The sequence below is a fragment of the Clarias gariepinus genome, chromosome 10 (genome assembly GCF_024256425.1).
Source record: "Clarias gariepinus isolate MV-2021 ecotype Netherlands chromosome 10, CGAR_prim_01v2, whole genome shotgun sequence".
Taxonomy (NCBI): Eukaryota; Metazoa; Chordata; class Actinopteri; order Siluriformes; family Clariidae; genus Clarias; species Clarias gariepinus.
Window position 1 is genome coordinate 25,775,340 of NC_071109.1, and position 23,259 is coordinate 25,798,598.

Genomic DNA, 23,259 nt, shown 5'->3' on the forward strand with positions numbered 1-23,259 from the left:
GCGTTGGTGCATTTAGTTTTTTTGTTTTTTTTTTTGCACTCAGTGGTTTTGTAACGATAGCTGGAAATTTCCACGTTGCTCCAGATTTATATTTAAATGATCCAACAGTGACGCCGATTGGAGCGCGAGACTCATCAGCATGACGTCACAGTGGCAGAATTCCAATCGGCCGCCTGTTCCCTTTATTAGTGCACTTACTCATAGTGTGGTCCAACGGCTCCTACACCTCACCCTGCGCTCTCAGTGTGTGTAATTTGAGACCGAGACGTCGAGCCCCACAGAGCGCTGATGGGAGGATCCCTGACCCGAGTACGTGCCAGACGTGGGATTTATGGATCATGACTGAGATTTTAACAACTTTACAGCAGTTAACGTAAAGCGAAAGCGCACGTGTGTGGTGTGTTGTTTTTTTTTCTTCCGAGGATCATCCTGAGATTTGTATCAGCTGAGTGGCGTGAACATGGAGCTGGACCGGAGGCTGTTGCTGGCGCACTGCGCTGCCCACGCCCTGTCTGTAGCGGCGGGCCTGCTGGTGGTGGTGCCGTTAGCGCTGAACGGCTCGGCGTTTAAAGGCCGCTGCGCGCTCTTCACTCAGGGCTTCTGGCGCTCCGAGAACCAGAGCGCGAGCGGCGCGGGAACGCACCTGGTGGTGCAGCAGTGGGGGCCGCCGGCGGCCTGTCAGTTCGCCACGTTCGTCGGTGTGTTCACGGTGCTGTACGGAGCCACGCAGAGCTGGAGGAGTTTATTCTATCTCCACCGCCGACACGACGAGTGAGTCCAGCCTCAGCAAACACAATACCAGCAGGGCAGAGACTGTGATGGGAGGATGATCTGAGAAACAGGCTACAGACTGTAGAATTACAAGTGCAATAATAATAATAATAACAACAACAACAACAATAATAATAATACTAACATGCAATTTAAGAGGGTAATGTATATTATTAATGATGCATATACAAAATAATGGTATATACCTAGGATAATTGAAATGTTTAATTTATCTGATAATCATAAATAAAACATAATGCAGATGTAAGAGGATAATGTATATTATTAATAATGCATAAATAAGATAATGATGTATACTATCATAATTGGAATATTTCATTTTATATTCCAATTGTATAATAATTTTATAATGATTATAAACTGCAGCTGAAAGAGGATAATGTATTTTTATTAATAATGCATAAATAAAATAATGATAGAACTATGATAATTAGAAATATATAGTTTATTTGCTAATAATAAGTAAAATATAATGCAGATAAAGGATAATGTATATCATTAACTAAATAAATACAAATAATAATATATAACTGATAATTGGAATGTATAATTAATGTGCTAATAAATAAATAAAATGTACAGATATGAGAGGATACTGTATATTGTTAATGAATAACTAAATAATAAAAATGGAGAGATAAACTATGATAATTGGAATGTACCTTTTTTATGTAGTAGTAATAATAAATAATATATGCAGATGTAAGAGGATAATGTATATTATTTAATGATGTGTAAATAAAATAATGATATGTACTATGGTAATTTAAATATATAATTTACAGTATGTGCTAATTATAATACCTATGAACTGCAGATGTAAGAGGATAATGTTTTTTTTTATTAATGATGTATTTATAAAATAATGTTATACTATGATCACTGAAATATATAATTAATGTACTAATATCAAAGCAATAATATTATTAATAATAAAATGCAGATGTGGTAGGATAATGTATATTATTAATTATTCATAAATGATTCATAATGATATATAATATGATAATTAGGATATTTAGAATATGCGATAATAATAAGCAGATGTAAGAGGATAATGCATGTTAACGACGCATAAGTAAAATAATGGTAATTGGAATATATAAATGATTTGCTATTAATAAAATAAAAGTAATAATAATAATAACAACAATATGAGCCACAACAAAAATCTGTTTTATTCTTATGCTTTATTAGCTTAATTGTTTTTTTAGCATAATTATGCTTATATTAATACGTTTGCACTACATAAACGTAGAACTGGACTTATATGGCAATTTAAATAGTCTGTCTATAACTATAAAACAATCCTCTAGCCACAGACTAGACTAGAAATATAGTGTGCTGTTGCATTTGTGTTCCCCAGGTAGAAACAATTACACTACAGTGACTCTTAAGGTTAAGTTACGTGACCTTAATGACTGATATGTACCTTTAAGAAATTTTATATATATCTTGCACATATCTGTGTTGCAGTACGTTGTTCTCAGCCTTTCTCACTCTGCTGCTGAGCCTGTGTGTGCTCTTCCTTTCCGGAGGAGCAAGTGTGATTCTGACCCTCGGCCTTGTGTCCTGGTGCAACACCATCACTGATAATAACACCCGACCGTACAGGTGAGATCATCCAGACATCACAATAAGCTGAATCAGTGCTCGCTTTTGAAAGCTCAGCATGGTTTAATGAGCGCAACTCTGAGCTTTTCAATTCGCCTATTATTAATCTATGATGGCTGTAATATTTATGATCAAATTAGTAAACTTTTTTTATCATAAATAAAACCTGACTTAATTAAGTTTGCAGTGTTACTTGAGCTTCATGCAAAACAGTATAAACAGAGCCTGATTCATGACCTGGTTCTTATTTCAGCTGTGCCGAGTCACAATCTGTACCGCTCTACTTGGACGTGGAAACCTCGTCCTTCTACTCAGAGCTCACCTGTGCACAGGTACAGCATAACTTTACTCCTGCAACTTCGCATTTTAAAATTATTAGACTGTATTAAAAATAAATAAATCAGTAAATGATTGTGCATTTTTAGTTAAGGTGCTGACTGTCTCACTCCGTCTCTTTCTGCTCTGCAGATCTCTCTGTGGTGTGTAACAGCTCTATGGTTGGTTCACTCCATTCTGTCCTTCCTGAGACTCTACCACTCTCACAGTCAGCAGATCAGCGGACCGTGTCTGTCCCGAGAGAAGGAGCTCCTGCTGGGCCAGCCTCATGTAGATTGTCCCATGCTGTGCCAACATCCTCACCCTCCACAACCACCTGCCGTCTTTATTTAATCCCTTAACTGCACTTTTTTATGTTTATCCACAAATCATAAGCTTTTTTCTCCTAGCGTTTGTTAGACTAGGCTTGTGGTAGTGGGAGCGTAAAAAAAAGAACATCTTTTAGATGGCGTGTCCTCTGTTACATTGCACTACAATCCTGTTCATGCATGTCTGTGAAAGAAACGACGAAGACGAGCAGAAAAGAATGAGAAATATCACTATGAATAAGCTATACATATTGTTTACAAGATATTGCTTTAGTCCTTGATTATTGTACTAATAATAATAGTGTTTATAATAACCTTTGTGTTGTTTCAGCTAGACACATGGTTAGACCATCAAATACTGTATGTTTTAAACAGCGTTTTTAGTATCCTAGAGCAAATGTCATTTAATGACGTGCATCGTTCATTCACTCGCAGAAAGATTACTCTTTCGAGAGCCAAGTGAATGCAAGATGATGTAAAGTGAATGGGAAGGAAGACTAGCATGTTGTTGCATGTGTAGTTCAGACCCATGCTGCTTTACAGCAAACCCGCAGTGATGTGCATGCTTCTGTTGCATGCTGCTGAGTAAATGGTCGTGTGTTGTTTAAACACTCTCTCTCCCTCCCACATGAAGGTTTCTTATGTGATGCTGTGTGTGTAGATGCAGCTGTGAGGAAAACAGCCAATGCAGAGGTGCCAACATTTATGGTTTAGTTGTTACAGAAGCAGTTAATTGAAGGGGAAAGGACTTGAGAGCAATGCATGTGTTGCTGATGGATTTTTTTTTTAATTCGGACCCATGAGACTGTAGCATCTTGGTTAATCATAGAAGAGTTGCAGATTATTTTAAAAATCGATCAGAGACATATGCTCAGATGAGTCTTTTTCATCATTATCAATGTTGGCACCTTTTGGACTTCCGTTTGGGCTCCTGGTTGTAATTCAGAATCTGATATCAGTCAGTGAGGAGCATGAAAAAAACTAATTTAATGAATGTGCATCATGCTTTTGACCCTTGACCTCCCTGACCTGAGTGGCTGTAGTGACACGCACACAGCTGAGAGAGAAACTGGAGGTAATGGAAGAGACATATATGTGAATATGATTATTGTCAATGTTCATGTTTTATAACTCTGTTTGTACCACTGTTGTATCTCTCCTTAATTTCATATCAACTTGTGAGTAGTAAAATCGTGTGTAAAATCAATCGCTACAGCTCGTGTATTTCCCCCTCTGCCACCATGATGTAAAGAACGTCACAGCATACGAAATAAATGAGACAAGACGCTGAAAAAGGGTTAAATACTGTACCCTTAAATATATTTGTTAATATTCCGTTATTATTAAATTACCTGATTAGTGTTACAGCAAGTGCAAAAACAAAAGAAAAAAAAAAAAACTAAGAAAATCTTATACAGTATTCTCAAATCACAGTTTTCATAAAGGGAATGTTTTTAACGCTAGTAGAAATATCAATGCAAAACTTTGTGTCAGTGTTACACGGAGTGTTACAAAGCTACAGTAACACATGCGTTAATAAGAATATATGAAATTTTTATAAACAAAAATGAACTTTTAACTGCATAAGGGTAGAATAAGTCAGTATAAAGTCTTGGTGTAGCTTACAGATCATTTAACCCTGTCTCAGAAAAAAAAGAAAAGAAAAAAAACATGCAAAGATCCAGGTTTAACATGTTCATGAGGAGTTTGCATCAATAATTGTACCTGTACTGTTGTAATTCATTTGGCCTCGGATAGAAAATAGTTTGAAAATGTTTCCCTGCCGTGAACTCCGGCTGCATGAAGCTCTTAACGTACAGTCGTTTAATTCGTTAACATTATGTGACACAAATGTTGATTTAAAAAAAAATACTGCGGTTAACGTTAAAGGTCAGATCTTCTCTTTATCTGATACATACTTACGGTTAGGAACGATTGAAACGAGGCGAACAGAGGACATTATGATTATGAGTTCTCGTTGTATTTGTGCATTTAGAAAACCAGTGCACCGCTACTTCCATTTAATCTTCCATCATTATTGTTCCAGAACATTGCGGATTTAAAATATATATATAAAAACCTGTGTCTTGTATCCCAGCTTACAGAAAACACCATAAATTTTAAAGCAATAAACAAAAATATCATTTACTTTGTGAATTTATGTTACCAAAGCTGCTTCAGAGTCTGTAAGGTGACATCATCCAAAAACCTTCTCATACTGTCATATATTATTAAATGTAATACAGATAAAAGGCTTGGAGTTTATGTTGTTATAATGTAGTTAAAATGATGGAGTTATTGCTCTAATTCTACAGTATAATCCGTTTCAAACTCCACTGCACCTGCCTTGATACATGACCACGGACAGCTGCTTCAACTGAAAAACTCTCTCTCTTTTGGCGTCTCTCTCTCTCTCTCTCTCTCTTTCTGTTTGCTTTTTTCACAGTCCCTTGTTATAGGTCAGCACCTTGCAATCGGTTGCCATGGCAATTTCCGGCTCAAGGTGAGAAGCCTCAATCTGTAAAGTGTGAAAAAATGATTAGCAGGATGCAGCTCTCCGGTTTAAGCATCTATCATTCTTCGTGCAAACTTGCAAAAAATACAAAATAAAATACTCTTTTAAACACAGCGAGATCGATCTCATGAGAGATGAGCTGTGAAAAATGATTCTTTACTAAGAGATAAAGAAGTGTGATCTTACTTGAGACATCTGTGGGAAGAGGCTGATGGCGAGAGGCAGAGAGAGCCCGAACACGGCCAGGCACACTAAGCTGTGGATGGGCAGCATGAGCCGGCGGTGGCTCTGCATCAGCGGCAGCCTGGGGGCAGAGGAACAGGAGGCGAAAAAAAGTTTCTTCTACATCACAATACCTGGCCGAGCAAAAGCTAAAAACATACTAAAAAAATCCCATATGTTTCCTGGTGTTATATAATCATCATTCCATCCATACAGCCATTATGTAAACCGCTTATCTTGTATGGAGTCGTAGGCGGCGTGAAGCCTATTTTAGGGAACTTAGGGCGCAAGGCAGGGTAGATCCTGGACTGCACAAAAACACTCACGCAACCCATCACACGCTACTGGCAATCTGGGAACGTCAATCAACCTACTAGCCATGTCTTGGGAGGAAACATACCAAGCGCAGGGAGGACATGCAAACTCCACACACACACACACACGATCAGACGCAGGACTCGAACCCCCAGCAGCTGTGCCACCTATACTTCATGTGATATAATAAACACCTACCTAATTTTAGCTTAATGTTTAATCTTAACTAATTCTAATCAACTGTATATAGTGTTACGATTAATAAGGTTATTAATCCTTAAGCTTTTGGTGTTAAGATTCCCTTACCAGTTATACTACAACGAGTAAGGAATAAAACACAGTGGATCTGATGCTATTAAAAATCAACATTGGGATAGTTTGATGGCGCTTTTACAACCATGAAATTTACTAGTGTCCTATAATGGTGTGTCCCAACCATCATTTACAATTTTCATTTCATTACAGAGCAAAACATTGTATTTTATCTGCCTGGAGGCATTTTTACTGTTGTGGAAAGTCTGCAAAACAAGTTGGTTCCCATTATCATTTAAATTATAGAAGCTGTAAACCAACCTTCTGTTCTTTCTCTCTCTCTCATGAAGGTAAGAAATGCAAAAATACAGCATATTATTTTCCATATAAACCAAAAAGCCCTCCGTCGCAAAGAATTTCCGGTGACTGAAAACAGATTTTCCTCTTATGTGATTGAAAGACACTCTAAAAATACTAAATTAACATCGACTTGCATAAAACTTCCCTATAGCGCACATTTAAAAAAAATCCATTTATATACCCCCTGATCAGCAATATCATATCGTAAATACCATAAACCAATAACAAATTAACATTGATTATCAATTATATGCAAGTACATTGGTGGCAAGATCATGGGCACCCAAGGCTCCCCAATGCTCGTGGAGATGTAAAGCCAGCTCATCTGGTACAAGTCAACAGAAAAGCCAATGCAACACAAATTGCTGAAAAAAAAAAAAAAGGTCGATGATCGCCATGACAGAAAGTGCACCAGAACACCCGGTGCACCACAACCCGCCATGCACGACAGGTAAAGAACCCAATGTCATAGACCCAACCTCAAAATTCCCCAAATCTCAAATGAAATCTGATGCACCAAACAAAAAAAGTTTAATCCACTCCACAACCCACAGCACCCAAAAGCTTCACTGTTGAGGAATCTACTGTACTTAATACTGGGCATAATGTTTTGGGTTGTAATGTTATGTCTGACAACAAGTACATATAAATAAATCAACACCTTCTGGTCAATCACAAGTGAGCCTTCAACAGAGCTGTAGTATAAAAAAGTCAATACTTCTCCACAAAGGCCATGATGATAGGAGGGAGAACAAATATAGGCAGTGGCAGGACCACCCGTGTAAACGCTGTCTCCATCAGTGCCTGTGAAACAAGAACATCAGTCACGTCTTAAATTCTTACTTTCTTACAGTACACAGGAATTTGTCACTGAACCACTCACATGTTTGGCTGCTATCCGTGAAGAGCCCACCACATTCCCATTAGAGTCTAGCACATCGATTCCCTCGGAGAGTTCGGTGTGTCTCATGAGAGCCACGTTGCACACATTCGCACTAGCTGTTAACAAAAAGGAGTAATGGAAACATAAGTGCTTTTCAGCACAGAGGAAGAACGAATGTTACTAAAGTAATGTCACCTTCCTGTTGTGCTGTATGAGGTAGAGATACATGACAGTGCTGCCAAACTTAGGAAAAGAGATTGTGTTTTAAAATTGATTGTGTTTATTAGGGGCGGCACAGCGGCTTAGTGGTTATTACTGTCGACTCCAGGTACGGGGTTCCTGTCTGTGTGCATAGGGATCGAATGTCACCCCTTCTTGGTGGGTTTCCTCCCACAGTCCAAAGACATGCAGATAAGGCTGGCATTTCCAAATTGCCTATAGTTTATAAATGTGATTGTGTGCGTCCAGGGTGTACCCTGATTCGTGCCCTAGATCTCCTGGGATAGGCCCCAGTATATAGTGGTATAGGTGATGAGTGAGGGAGTGTGTTTATTAGGCGATGTAAACAGGCCATGTTTAAGACGTTGACTGTATTTGCAATCTGGTACTGTATCTGATAAATGAATAATGCATGGTGCAGTTTTTGTTAATATGCCATTGTTTCATGGCAGTTCCAGGCCTTCATTCCACAGTGATACTGTATGTGGGCCAGATGAAGTGGTGAGAGGGTGCCAGCACGAGATCATTATTTATTTACTATAAAGAATATTACAGTACACACCTACAGCAGGGAAAGGAATGAATCTTTGTATGATGAGTCTGGTGGCTGGGTTAAATTTCCTGGATTTCTCTATAAGCACATTCAAACCGACCTAAAAACCAACCAAGAGTAAAAACTACTGAGTAACAGTTTTAAAACATTCTCCACTAAAATAACAGTAAACAACCATTATTTATAAGTTATAAACTGTTAAAATATACAGTGAATAGTTTGTCACTCTGTCATTCTTTATAATTATTAACATGGGTTTATTTGACCCTTTTATAACAGACCGCAATTGAGACGGCACTCGTCACAGCTCCCAGGTAGCCCTGAATAAACCTTGATGTCGGCGTGGGCTGGGAAGAGAAAAGTGTCAGAATCAGGTTTACATTCCTGAGGATCTGAAGACTATCCTAACCATTCTGAACACACACACACACGCATACATATACACACACACGCATACATATACACACACACGCATACATATACACACACACGCATACATATACACACACACGCATACATATACACACACACGCATACATATACACACATACACACGCACACGCATACACGCATACACGCATACACGCATACACGCATACACGCATACACGCACACGCATACACGCACACGCATACACGCACACGCATACACACACACGCATACACACACACGCATACATATACACACATACACACGCACACGCATACACGCATACACGCATACACGCATACACGCATACACGCATACACGCATACACGCATACACGCATACACGCACACGCATACACGCACACGCATACACACACACGCATACACACACACGCATACACACACACGCATACACACACACGCATACACACACACGCATACACACACACGCATACACACACACGCATACACACACACGCATACACACACACGCATACACACACACGCATACACACACACGCATACACACACACGCATACACACACACGCATACACACACACGCATACACACACACGCATACACACACACGCATACACACACACACACATACACACACACACACATACACACACACACACACACACACACACACATACACACACACACACATACATACACATACACACACACACACACACACACACACATACACACACACATACACACACACACACATACACACACACACACATACACACACACACATACACACACACACACATACACACACACACACATACACACACACACACACACACACACACACACATACACACACACACACATACACACACATACACACACACACACATACACACACACACACATACACACACACACACACACACACACACACACACACACACACACACACACACACACACACACACACACACCCCGGCGAGATGACAGTCTGGGGTCAGGGAGCAGATGCAGAGCAGATGTCCTGCCTTAAGCAGTAACTAAAGCTCATTTACACGGAAGTGATATGAAGCATCGCCTCACTGCGAGTCCATCTGCACTAACAGTAAATATTGTTAAAAAACTGACCTTAATAAAGTGAGTAAAGCCACTGTACCTTGGTGGCGTTACGGTTGGCGTAGTTTACACAAGCGTTATGGCTCTGGTTTAACCACTGTGGGGTAGACAGGGCGATGGTTAGAAGGCAGGGTATAAACATTTCTTTGCATGCTAGTACACAATGCTTAACTAATACTGCTCAGTCGTACGAATCTCTCAAACTCTCACAATCAGAAGGTTGATTAATGTTTCAACTGTGAGTCAACTTTATATTCATGTGCTTGGTTTAATATGTTATACTTTAAATTGAACTCATGTACAGGGTTTTGCATGGCAGATGATCCACATAATCTAACATAAAAAAATCAACAGATTAACTTAGCGTAGATGTTTAACAAACAAAACCATTTAATCATTGTGAATAGTTTTGACTTGGTAAATTTTCTCCCATTGAGAATCTTTTAAGAACTTTGTGGTTTCCCGATATCGAAGGAAGATGTATATTCTTTGCTTTAAACTCCAGAAGAGATGAAAAAGGCTGGTAAGGGAACAGCTGTTTCTAGCTGCGATGACATAAGTGACAACGGGAACTCACTTGCTTCCAAAAGTAAAGCAAAGGTGGGTGTAAATTTTATGATTATTATCATTATTATTATTATTATTAATAATAACAATAATAAAATATATACTTTATATTGTACTTTCAGGTTGTTCAAATTGCAGATGTTGGTAGAGTAACTCTTCCTCTATACAAAGGTACTACTCAACATAGTCCCCAGCATAAATTATAAATTTGCACCATCTCTGCACCCATCTCTTAAAGCCTCTTTGAAAACCAGCTTTGTCACAGGTGATGGACTTTCACTGTGTAGTTCGTCTTCAGTGCTGATTTCTCCTTCTTTATACATCATCATCCATCTGTGCACGTTGCTCTTGGCGTCTCCGTAAGCACTCTGTAGCGCAGTAGGAGACCATCAACTGTCATCAAAGGGGATTTTTTCATTGAGGATGTTGAGGACCACCATTGTGCAGTGAAAGAGCTGTTCTACCAACATGTGCAATTTGAATGACATGTCGGTTAATAAAAAGGTTGCGCTCACTTGGTACAGCCCTCATATACAGTAATACACCATTCTTTAGTATATAAAAAAAATTTAGTCAGCATACAAAAAAAAAAAAAAAAACATTGATATGTTATCGGTTATTAGGGTTTAAACAGTAGCTCTGCTTTGCATCGGGACATATCCCTACCTGGTGCTGATTATTATACACACACTTCGTCATGTTTTCTGTCCGACTTAAGATACAGTCTTGTCTGAATGTGATTTTAGCGTCTGTGTGCAGTGTGTGTCTGTGTGTATGCTTTTAGCGTCTGTGTGTGTTTCTCTTTTGTAAAACAGGCTTGTGTGTGAGAAAGTCACAGTGCAAATTAAATTCCTTTTTCCCACCAGGAGTAGTAATAGGAGACAGAGTGGGATAATTTACCTGCCAGAACACAGTGGATGCCAATGTCTGGTTTGGAAGAAGAAGGCCAACAACCTGCAAAATACATATAGACGTTAGTAATATTTTATTTATTATGAATTTTATTATTATTACTTACTATTCATTATTAGACTGATTATTATATTAGAATAAAAAATAAAACCAGCCAAACTATACAAACACTTACTATAGGCGTCCCAAATGGAACATAACCTAAGAAAGAAAAGAGCGTTTGGTAGAAAAGTAACAAAACTCCTAAAGACACACAAAAATGTTTTATTCCTCTGGCCTGTACATTTATCTAAAGCAGTGCAATAATAAAACCAAGCGCCTCTGCACACAAACTCATTACAGTCATTTATACTTTACTGCTATTGAGCTGCCTCGCTTATAGCTTTTACCTTGAAAACCAGCTTCCACATGAAGCATATCCCTGGAGCTACTTAAGATTAAAGCTGTGATGAGTACATTTACACAGCCAGAATTTACAGAGCTCTTATCCTGACTATAAAAGCTGCGAACATTCAGATGAAGGTTTAAAAAGGGATTTAAGAGTAACATTAGACTCCTTTGCTTTGGGGCTGTGTAAGGTCTAATAGGAAAAACATGGATATTCAAGCCATCAGCCTTATTTATGTAAGCAGCATCTTTGAGCAGCCTCCTTTAAATACAAACGATGCTTTTAGCTTTCCATGAATCCCTGGTGCTCATTAAGCTTCATGCAAACAAGGCGGTGTTTTAAGTATGGAGGGGAATAGATGTAAATGTGTTAATCTGTAAAATGTTAATTTATTTTTACATTATATGGAATCTGAAATGTTTAACCTTTCCAGGATAATACTTTCCAAGGTTTAGATTATAAAAATGCCAAGGTCAATTCATTTTTAAAGAACAATGCTGAGATACTGATAATAAGATGTGATATGATTTATTAAGGGTTTTTTTTCATGGTGATCTTTTGTTACAGGTTTGTTAAGTAACACGAGTTTTCATTTGCAGCAATCAGACAGTAGCTGATGTCTTTTTAAGTTTAAAATGTGAAACAAAAACCAACAAATTTCCCTAATAATAATAATAATAATAATAATAATTGACAGTGTATAGATCTATCTATCCAAAGTAGCCTGATGTGGGGATCTATCCAATGACAGAAACTTAAGCACTTTTGTAAGTCGCTCTGGATGAGAGTAAAGTGTAATGTAATAAATGTAAATGTAAATAACAGCATGACTGAATTGAACTGGATTGATTTTAGTCATACAAAGTGTTGACAAGCATTCCTGAGGAAACTGCTGACATCTAATCAACATTTTCAATTTATAGTATATTTTATACCTTAGCCTTAGTCAGCAGCCATCTTATATTGAGGGTCCATATTTCTCAGTTGCCTAGCAACAGTGTTCCCGCATCTTGGTATCAACCATGCTACTGTACATCTAGCTTGGGCGTGAGATAACTGGAACAAATCATAACTGCCCTCACTGTGGCCTTATTTAGATTTTTTAGGAGAACAGATATTAAATTTTGTGGAAGGGAAAAATTTTAATGGTGATAAATAAAGGTGGTGATTTATGCAGGATAGATTATGATTTTTTTTTTTTTTAACTAAACCTGATTACAAGTCTTGTAAAAAATAGAAATTTTATATAAAGTATATTTGAATAACACTTTAGACAAATATACAAAAACTAAATGGTTGCAAGCATTAATCCCGATTTTGATGGGTTATTATAATAATAATAATAATAATAATAATAATAATGCATCCATACCTGACATACGAAATGGCATAAAGATCTTCTGTCCTGTGTCAGGGTGAATAATAGCCTGTAGTGGAATAAATACCACAAACACACACACACACATACTGATTATACTGATGTACATACTGTACATGTAGAGCAGATGTCACTTTTAATCAGTTGCTGCCTCTGTGAGATCTGTTTACCAACTGGAAAGCTATTGTGTAGATCTGCATTTCAATACAGAACATTATGCAAATGAAGTATAAAAATTTTGACCATCTGTTTAAGCCCCAAAGAGTGTTTATTAATGTCACGCATATCAGCTAGCATTAGAGCTCAGCGGATTAAACAGCTAAAAACACAAAGTGAATAACTAATGATCGCACCTCATTAAAAAAAGAACAGCCCATTAAAAAAATTATATGGAATATGCTTAAACTTAAGTTCAACAATGACCCAATACCTTTTTCTGCAAAGAACAAATACTGCTTGACTGGGATAAAATGGCCAACAGTAGCTAAATGATCAATGTTTTAATATATTCAACAAATTAAAAAAAACTTTACATTACTGATCTACAAAACATTAATAAAAAACTTTTAATAATTGTTTAGTGAACTGTTCATGGTGGACAGAATTTTTAAATAGACCGAGTCCAGCAGGGGACTATAATAATGGCATCAGTGATCGGATAAAAAGAACATTGTTCCAGAAACAAAAGGGTGTTGATCCAGAAAAAGCACAAAAAATATTTCAGACACACACACCACACACACACACAGAATGAACATCACCAGTGAACATTTAAGGTTTGTCTCACCTGCTTCACCTTCTGAGCCTCCCAGAGCTGGAAAATAAAAGTTGACAAAAATACAGAACAAAAAGGTCAAGTAAAGAAGAAAGCTTGGGGTCTTATATTAAATACCGAAAAACTAAAAAAAGTATCAAACCCACATCTAGGCTCTTGAAGATTCTTCAAATTCTTTAACGTACATGTATTAACATTTCTTCTGTCTTTACTCATTATTATAATAGTTGTATACATACACCACTGTGCAGAGGTTTTAGGCAGATGTGGGAAAATGCTGTTAAGTAAGCATGTTTTAAAAAAAAGAAATGTTGATAATTTATTTGAATCAATTAACAAACTCTATAGTAAATTAACAGAAAAGATATCCAAATCAAATCAGTATTTGGTGTGACCACCATTTGCCTGCCAAACCAGTTTTCGGAGAAGGTTGTTCCAAACATCTCTGCGAACTAACCACAGATCATCTTCGGATATAGGCTGTCTCAAATCCTTGTCTCTTCATGTAATCTCACACAGACTCAATGATGTTGAGGTCAGGAGTAGCTCAGTGGTTAAGTCTTTGGACTACAGTTTGGAAGATCCCAGGTTTAAATCCCACGACCACCAAGTTGTCCCTGTTGGGCCCTTGAGCAAGGCCCTTAACCCTCAAATGTATAATGAGATAAAAATGCAAGTCGCTCTGGATAACGGCATCTACCAAATGTAAATGTTGAGATCAGGGCTTTGTGGTGGTGAAACCATCACTTCTACACTAAAGCTATTTCTTAATGACACTGGCTGTATGTTTGTGGCCGTTGACCTGCTGCAGAATAAATTTGGGCCTAATCGGACGCCTCCTTTATTTTACTGCATGATGGATAAGTATCTGTCAGTGTTTCTCGGCATTGAGGACACCATTATCCTGACCAAATCTCCAACTTTATTTGTAGAAACGCCCCAAAATTGCGAAGAACTTTCACCATGCCTTACTGTTGCCTGGAGACACTCGTTATTGTCCAGCTCTCCGGCAAACAACCTGCCTCCTGCTACAGCCAATAGTAAAAAAAAAATATTTGACTCATTAGTCCTGTGCACCTGCTGACATTTTTCTGCACCCCGGTTTCTATGATTTCATAGATAGTTAAGTTGCTTAACCTTGTTTCCATGGCAGTTTCCATGGCTTTTGTGCTGCATTTCTCCCACGAAGACCACTGTTGTCCAGACTCCTTTGGACAGTAGATGCATACACCCGAGTCCCACTGGATCCCGCCAGTTCTTTGCTAATTGCCCAGCGGAACTTCTCCCGATGTCAAAGCTTGTGTCTTACATTACATCTCCTGCTTTTTGTTTTCTTGGCCGACCATTGTGTCCATCATCCAACGCTGCCTGCTTCATTAAAATAGCTTGAACAGTACATCTTGTAGTAAGTAGTTAAGGGTTACAAGCAATATTGATTTGGTTTCGATATTTCTTCTGTTCACTCACTTTGCATTTTGTAAATTGATAAAATTATATATATACACATACAGTATATATTTTCTTTATTTATTTACTTATTCTTACTTTACTGCATTTCTGTACAGTAGTTTTTATATTGTAGTATCTTACATGCCTTAAAAAAATCTACATTAAAATTTGAACATTAAACAACATTAAACAATTTGTTCAGTTTTAAAATGAAATTTGCTGCTCAGTTTTATTGAACATCCTGCAGACCCAACTACAGTCCACCTTAGGACTTTATCTCACCTGCTTCTTGTTTTATGAATGCAAAACCCAGAAAAGCTGTCTGAAAAGCTGTCTTTTACATAATATACTGCTTTCCTTTCTGGGCTACAGTTATATCCCTCCAAGATTAATCTTTTTTTCCTGGAATACTAATGCTTGGAAATGTTTTTTTACTGACTTAATATTACAGTCATAAAATAAAAAAAATATTATGTATAACAAAGTATGTGCAAAAGAAAAAAAAAAGGTGTGCCTCACACACACATTGTGTTGGTTTCCTTCATGCTGCCTCACAAGGCATGACTCCACAACACATACATGTATATGTTAATTTCTCACTTTTTCCCCCAGAATGCCTTTGCATAAAGAATCACTCACTCACTCATCTTCTATACCGCTTTATCCTGTACTCAGGGTCATGGGGACCTGGAGCCTATCCCAGGAGGCTTAGGGCACAAGGCAGGATACACCCTGGACAGGGTGCCAATCCATCGCAGGGCACACACACATACACACACACATACTATGAAAAATTTAAGAACACCAATTAACCTACATGTCTTTGGACTGTGGGAGGAAACCCACCAAGCACGGGGGGGAACATGCACACTCCATGCACACAGAGACGGGAATCGAGTCTGGCCAGGAGTTGAACCCGGACCCTGGAGGTGCAAGGCGACAGTGCTAACCCCTACACCACCGTGCCGCCTGCATCAATGAAGAATATCATATTGAAATCAGTCTCATAGCTGGATTGAGAAGCCATTTCAGGTCTTAATTTCCTCCAGTGTATGAAGAATTTTGGGATTACACTTTTTGCCGTACAGTTATAATAAGGACATTTCCTGAAATAATTAGTCTGAGCTGTTTCACCTGTTGATCTGTTGTTCCAGGAGGAAGAGTCCCATGTTTAAAATCATCCAGGAGAGCAACACATTGCTTCAACTGAGCCTGGAAGGATGAAGTCAGAAATCATTTTAAATTTAAAGAATAGGTCAAAGTTTTTTTTTTTTTGTTTTTTTTTTAAATCAAAATCAGTTAATAACCTGAAATCAAAATAATAGAAAGCAAAGGAATGTGCAATGTATTTTTATTGAAAGTGCATTTTACCTCTGATACAAATAGAGTTCTGGGGTCGATGATGTCTACAAAGTGTCTGAACCTGCCAAGGAAGGAGCTCTGCAGGAAAACAAAGAGCAAATCGAGAGTTGATGCCAACCCTGGGCAAGGGTAATGCTGCACTGTACCAATATGGTATATGTATCTTAATACACATGTCACTAGAAGATTCTACTGAGTTTGCATTTATAACATAACAGTAACCACAACTACATTAAATTAAAAAAAGACCATCTGCTATAAAAAGCAGCAGTGAGCACCAACAGCAATAAAGGTGGGATGGGATACACTAAATAACTTTTGGAAAAAAGCAGGCTTACAAAGAATGGACTATTTAATTTAATCATAGCAGGTGTGATGCATACTTCTTATGGCGAGCACTTCCATGATTTTATTACAGTGCTATCCTGTTTTCTCGGATCCAGGATCCACTGTGTGTTTCTACATGCAGCGGGTTTAACATTACATTTCTAAATCAGAGCTGTACTGGAATCTCCACCAGTGGGAGGCATAGCCTGAATGTCTTTAGTAGCTCACCACGTTGGGGTATTGTGAGGCAACTTGGCTCAGTACCTACTGGTTGGCCCAATAAAGGAGGGAAATAATGAGCAGGATGGATGCATAGCGGGGGGATGCAGTTGAAAAGGGGTAGTATTGAATGCCTCCTGATCCACCGCGTAATGTAATACTTGTGCTGCCTCTGCAGATTCATCTCTTTAAATGTACTCATTTAAAACCACTGTAGTGAGCAAAACAGGATATATATATATAGGGGTATTAAAGAATGACCATGAACCATTAAAACACATTATTACACTTTTTTTTCTTTGCACTTCATTCATGCTAGAACTAAGTACTGGTCGGTGTTGCACTGTGCCCACTGTGCTCTTGTGTTTGCATTTTTAGTAGAATAATACAGTCTCGCAATGTTTGCACATGCTTGCACTCATGCACTATATTTAGTTTTGTGTTTATAGTTTAAGTTAGTTATGTGTAGTCTCGTGCAATTCTGTTCTGTGTTATGTTGGACCACAGTCCTGGAGAATGTTGTTGCATTTCACTCTCACAGCTGTCCCTACTGTATATGGTTAAAGTAACAATGAGAACACTTAAATTTACATCACCAAGCGTTAGGTTTCTTCCCTGTCTTCAGGTCTGCTGGTTCAGGAGGAATTTTGCTGCTCTACTGGATTCAGATCCAATTATTTGCCTGAAACGTCATAGACTGCTTTAAAAAGTTCATGTTATTGTCCATCTTCACTGTGAAAGCCACATCTTCACGTCAATGAGTCTCCAATCATTTGGCTGAATGTTTTCTACTTTTATTATAATGGGAATATTCCATAAGACCTAACCTTCTAAAGACTGCATCTTATGATCTTTAGTACAAATTGTTATATATTTTTATTATGTCTGTTTTCTTCTTATTATTATTGTTATCAACAAAATACAGGTAATAAATGTACTTTCACCATTTCCCCCAAGTTCTTGAATGGGCTTTGTTTCACAATCATCTCAAAGCTGCGGTTATCCCTGTTGCTTGTGCATCTTTTTTTCCTTCCATTTAACTTTCCATTATTGCTTGGATACAACACTCTGAACAGCCAGCCTATTGAACCAGACTGAGAGACTATTTAAAGGCTCAGGAAACCTTTGCAGGTGTTTTTAGATAATTAGCTGATTAGAGTGTGACACACCATGAGTCTCCAATATTGATCTTTCTTACAATATTCTACTTTTCTGAGATACTGAATTTTGGGTTTTCATTAGCTGTAAGCCATAATCATCAAAATAAATAGAAATGACTTGAAACAGCTGGTTCACTTTTTGATTATTATTCTAATTTATTGAAATGCACCTTTATATATTCCACAAGACTCAACCAGATCTCTGAGGGTATGCTGTGGCATCACCACCGACCGGGATGTTAGATGTTAGTGGTGGATTCTTTGGGTGCTGTGATGCGTGGGTTGGGGCTCCCAGGGATTTGAGGAGTTTGTGAGTCAGGTCAGTGGCCCTGGTCTCTTTGAATGCTGGGAACCCATACGCAATGGGCTGTACTGCAGTGTGTTCTGCTGCCTTTGTATCATGGTCAGCATTGTCTCTGTTCAGTAAGTTGTGCTGAATTAGCTTTTCTATGGGATCGGACCAGACATGCCTCTGCTCCCCACAGGCATAAATGAGAAATGCGTGCCCATGATTCTGTCAACAGTTTGCTGGTTCATAACCAAAAATCAATGTTAATGCATAAATGGTATGTGGTGTTAATCTTAGATATACATATATACATGCACACTCTCACATGCACAAAATGTCCTGCTCCACCTGCCTTATTTCCTAAACTCCACTGATATAGACATGAATGCCATAAATAATATAAATGAAATGTTTTTGACAGTATTTGAAGTCCAGCTTGGTGATTGCTGCTGTAAACTTTCCCGTTTCCTGGTTTCATGCCCCCCTGAGGCCCAGGGGGAGGACATGCCAAGAGTTTATTTGGCAAAGAGCACACAGTGAGACAGCACCAGTTTCAATTAGCTCCATCTGAGATATTTATCCAAATAAAAACAAAAGCAAAAAAGAAAACTCAAAGAAAATGCAGCTCTCGGTGCATTATGGTTTTCTTTTTATCAAATGGAAAGACTATGAAAAACATCCCAGTCTCACTGCTTTCCCTACACACGCTGTTCTTAGGCACTTTGTTTTTCCTTTGGTATGTGTGCGGAAGTCTGGAGGAGAACACACTTGTTAATAATGCATGTGCTTCTCTCTCTGGAGAATACTCCCCATAGATCACAGAGACGCAGCTATCTTGAGCCTGGCAAGAACAGGGAAAAAAAAAACTCCTGTATCCTTCAGCTGGCCTCAATCCATCTATAAACAGCAGCAAGGCAATCAGGAGCCTGTATAGACAGGAATCTGTATCATGTTTAAAACCAAGCCCTCTTAAAGGTATAAAATGCAATAAACATATACACCTGCTTGTACAATGCAAACCTTTATTCCCCGATTCTCTCATTGCATAATATCTCCTGGATTTACTAGTAAAGAATAAAAATGCATCCACAATTGCACTTCCTTACGTTTTTCGAAATGTAATTATTTTCATACCTTAATTCCGTTAATAACCTTATAGACTATGCTGATTTATTTTATAGAGGGCTGTGTTTAATTATGGTCTGGCACCCGTAACTGAAAGGCAATACATTCTTAATATAGATTACTACACTGCACACAGCAGACACCCGTGTTAGAAAGGAGCATCTAATGATGCCTGAAGACAGGAGTGTAATTATTTGCTGTTTAATTTACCAGAAATAAAATACTATATAGGAAAATATTACAACAGTTTCTCATAGTAAGAAAGCAGAAAATTCTTTATGCTAATAAACCTGACTGTAACAAACCACCAGTAATGAATATTTCTGCCATAACTCCCTTCATATGAATAATTCAACATTTTTCTTATTTTATTAATTCTTTTAATCCATGTATTATTTGTTTTAGATTATGCAGCATGTCCGCCATATGAATATGTATTAAACATATATTGCAATAAGCACATTAATACTGGCCCATGATGTAAATTAGTGTCTGAGCCTGATGTTATGTAAGAATATTCCACACATGCTGACCAGTCTGATTCAAGAATCCAGCAGCTCTTTTCGAACTGCAGTCATTTACAGGAGCTCCTGTTAACGCCTACTACTCCTAATTATTTAGTCACCCAGTGAGAGTAATCTAATATCATAGATATTCCAAAGATAGCACAGAGAGACTGTGATTCACAAAACTGTCATAATATCGGTTCCTCCTGCTTACATTTTTCAAGCATGGAAACTAACCATACAGCCAATTTGACATACAGACAGTTTTTTCTGCCTCACCTTCTGCGAAATTCTTTAGAATTAATTCCTACACTATATGAAAACAACCTGACGAGGTTTTTTATTTTATATCTACAAACTAGTACAAACAGTGCTGTATTGCATTTCACACTAACGCAAATTCCTCTGCATAAACCAAATATTTGAGCATTTCTAACATTCCTGTTTAGTTCTGGACTAAATAACACACACATCAGGACACATTCTGATTAACAGTTTTACACTACAGTTTACAGCAGACCTTCTTCCAAATTTAAAACCGTCATGAAATTGCACAAAGAAACAAAATATTGTGGGTTTAATTTTTCTTGGTGCTCTTTACAATGCCATGTTTGCCTTGTATCGATAGGTCAGTCAATAACTGCGATCATCTCACTATGATAAGACCATCTATAGAGAGGAACAATCAAGAGGAACATTGCACCTTACGCCCAAAGCAATCCAGCAACAAAAGGGCACGAATAGAAAGTGATGGCTATAGGGAAACAGGTTTATTGCACATTTTCACCCTTTGCCCTGTTTTCAAAGACTCCAAAGTCTGCACTAGAGAGAAGCCTTGGGCAAACATCAGCTAATCCAAATCACATGTGTGTGTGCGCGCGCGCGTGTGTGCGTATATATATATATATATATATATATATATATATATATATATATATATATATATATAAACACACACACACACATATATACACACACACACACACATATATATACAGTACATGCACATACACTTTATTGCCACCAAAACGGTAATGATTTCTTTGTTTTGACATCTTTCTATTGGAGCATTAATCTTTTCCTCAGTTTGAGCTCCTCTATTAAATCGGACTACACAGGCCAGTCTTCCCTCCCCATGTGCATCAATCATCCTTGACCACCTATGACCATACGTATCCGTATCACCAGTTTACAGGTTTTCCTTCCATGGATCACTTTTGGTATGTCCTGACCACTGCAGTCTAGGAACATCCCACGAACACGAACTGCTCAAGAGTTGCTCTGACTCAGTTGTCTAGCCATTACAATTTGGCCCTTTTCAAAGTAGCTACATTTCCAGTATCTCCCCAGCAAACATTGGTCCGATGGCAACGTCGCGTTCCTGGCCAAAAACAGTCGTGTTAGAATGGCATTGAATGGTATAAAATATGTGACGCAGAATATTTCCTAAAAATGCATTCAGATACATTTGTACATTCTGTGGTTGCATGTATAGCTGTTACTTTGACTTTTACCCAAGTGTTTTTCAATATATAGCCCCCAAGGAAACATTTGGACGATTGATGATCATCAGTCGTCCAATGTTTGCTGGGTTATTACAATTACAGCTGGAAGTGGGTGGGATATATTAGGCAACAAGTGAACCTTTTTTCCCTGAAATTGATGTATTGGAATGGGCATAAGTATTTAATTGGCTTTGACATAAGTCAAAATGTGATGACTGGGTCAGTCTCCAAAATTGCAGGTCTTGTGTGATGTTTCCAGCCAGGACATTCCAAAAGTGATTCAGGGAAGAAAAAGGTGATCTTGCGACAGGGTCATGGGTGGGCAGGGCTTACTGATGCACATGGGGAGCGAAGGCTGGCCCGTGTAGTACCATCCAGTAGAAGCGCTAGTGTAGATCAAACTGAGGAAAAGATTAATGCTGATTGTGATAGAAAGGTATCAGAACACAGAGTGCATCACTGTTATGGTGGCAAAAGGGTGGACCTACTCATATATACCATTATAGTAGATATGAATTGTGAGAATGATGTGATCTGGACGCACATGTCAGGATGGTCAGGTGCTCTCTGAGTGTCCTAGTGTTGAGATGTGAGAGATGACCGTGGCGTTGCCATGGAGAAGCCCCGGGTTTTAAATAGACACTGATTCATGTGACCGTGGCCAGGCTGGAATGATGAAGGACGCTTGTGGAAGACTGAAGGCTGAAGACAAGCTGTTACTTTGTATTCTTCTCACTGATGTGACCCAGATCTTACAAGATCAAGGGATCAAGACGAAACGGACTTTGCTTTTTTTTTTTGTATACACATCATGCATGAGTTTTTTTTTGTTTTTTTTTTAATGCAGATGGACATTAACCTGAACTTGAGGGAAGTAATCAGCGCACTCGCAACTGGTGCGACTTAATTAGTGTTTAACTGAGCAAACAAACAAAAACAAACCCCTCGAAGCCACGAGTAACAAAAAAGTGTGTTTCATCTACAAATGCAGACCGAACACTGCTAATCTGATGATGTTAATAATAGATAGATACCGATATAGATTCATCACCGCTCCCCGAGGCTGCAGATACACAAAGCTGCACTTTGCTCTTAAGATAACGGTTTAAAAAAAAATCCCTTTAAGCAGGATCTTGCAGTCCTACCTGATCATAGCGCGGCTGTCCGAGCTGAAACGCGGGATTAACTGCAGCCTCGATCATTCCTGCAGCCGAGAGCAAGCGGCAAGTAACAACCAGGCTCCGGAGAGTCCGTTTGTAAAGAAGAGTCAACTCGAGTAAGTAGTGAAGCAATCAACCGCAAAGCTCCATGGGAGATGTAGTTCACTGGCGGTAACTCCCGCGCGCAACCGAAGACACGCGCAGGGAAGCAATAAAAAAAAGTGTTTTCCTGTCAGAAAAC

The 23,259-nt window shown here is 38.4% G+C and overlaps 2 protein-coding genes across 2 annotated transcripts; one reads left to right on the plus strand and one right to left on the minus strand.

Annotated features, from left to right (window-relative positions):
* The first annotated feature begins 272 nt into the window (after positions 1–272).
* zgc:153018 (Transmembrane protein 179-like) lies at positions 273–4,255 on the plus strand. The gene is made up of 4 exons (XM_053506386.1): positions 273–771; positions 2,269–2,406; positions 2,660–2,738; positions 2,875–4,255. Exons 1-4 carry the CDS (start codon positions 461–463, stop codon positions 3,073–3,075), a joined length of 729 nt encoding a protein of 242 aa, XP_053362361.1. The 5' UTR covers positions 273–460; the 3' UTR covers positions 3,076–4,255.
* A 1,211-nt stretch (positions 4,256–5,466) lies between these two features.
* On the minus strand, positions 5,467–23,124 carry sfxn5b (sideroflexin 5b). Its single transcript, XM_053506385.1, has 14 exons — positions 23,004–23,124; positions 16,737–16,805; positions 16,500–16,577; positions 13,929–13,955; positions 13,136–13,190; positions 11,551–11,576; positions 11,364–11,417; positions 9,937–9,993; positions 8,651–8,716; positions 8,379–8,469; positions 7,598–7,713; positions 7,433–7,518; positions 5,752–5,869; positions 5,467–5,568 (listed from the first exon to the last, which is right to left on the minus strand). Exons 1-14 carry the CDS (start codon positions 23,058–23,060, stop codon positions 5,491–5,493), a joined length of 978 nt encoding a protein of 325 aa, XP_053362360.1. The 5' UTR covers positions 23,061–23,124; the 3' UTR covers positions 5,467–5,490.
* Between the last annotated feature and the right edge of the window lie 135 nt (positions 23,125–23,259).

What these genes read in the sequence shown, in the direction of transcription:
- sfxn5b (XM_053506385.1), bottom strand. Translation starts at nt 23,060, where the DNA reads ATGATCGAGGCTGCAGTTAATCCCGCGTTTCAGCTCGGACAGCCGCGC. An exon ending in GACAGCCGCGCTATGATCAG is followed by an intron (nt 16,806 to 23,003) that starts GTAGGACTGCAA and finishes GTTTTCCTGCAG; the next exon opens with AGCTCCTTCCTTGGCAGGTT. An exon ending in CACGGATAGCAGCCAAACAT is followed by an intron (nt 7,519 to 7,597) that starts GTGAGTGGTTCA and finishes CTTGTTTCACAG; the next exon opens with GCACTGATGGAGACAGCGTT.
- zgc:153018 (XM_053506386.1), top strand. Translation starts at nt 461, where the DNA reads ATGGAGCTGGACCGGAGGCTGTTGCTGGCGCACTGCGCTGCCCACGCC. An exon ending in AATAACACCCGACCGTACAG is followed by an intron (nt 2,407 to 2,659) that starts GTGAGATCATCC and finishes TTCTTATTTCAG; the next exon opens with CTGTGCCGAGTCACAATCTG. An exon ending in CAGAGCTCACCTGTGCACAG is followed by an intron (nt 2,739 to 2,874) that starts GTACAGCATAAC and finishes TCTGCTCTGCAG; the next exon opens with ATCTCTCTGTGGTGTGTAAC.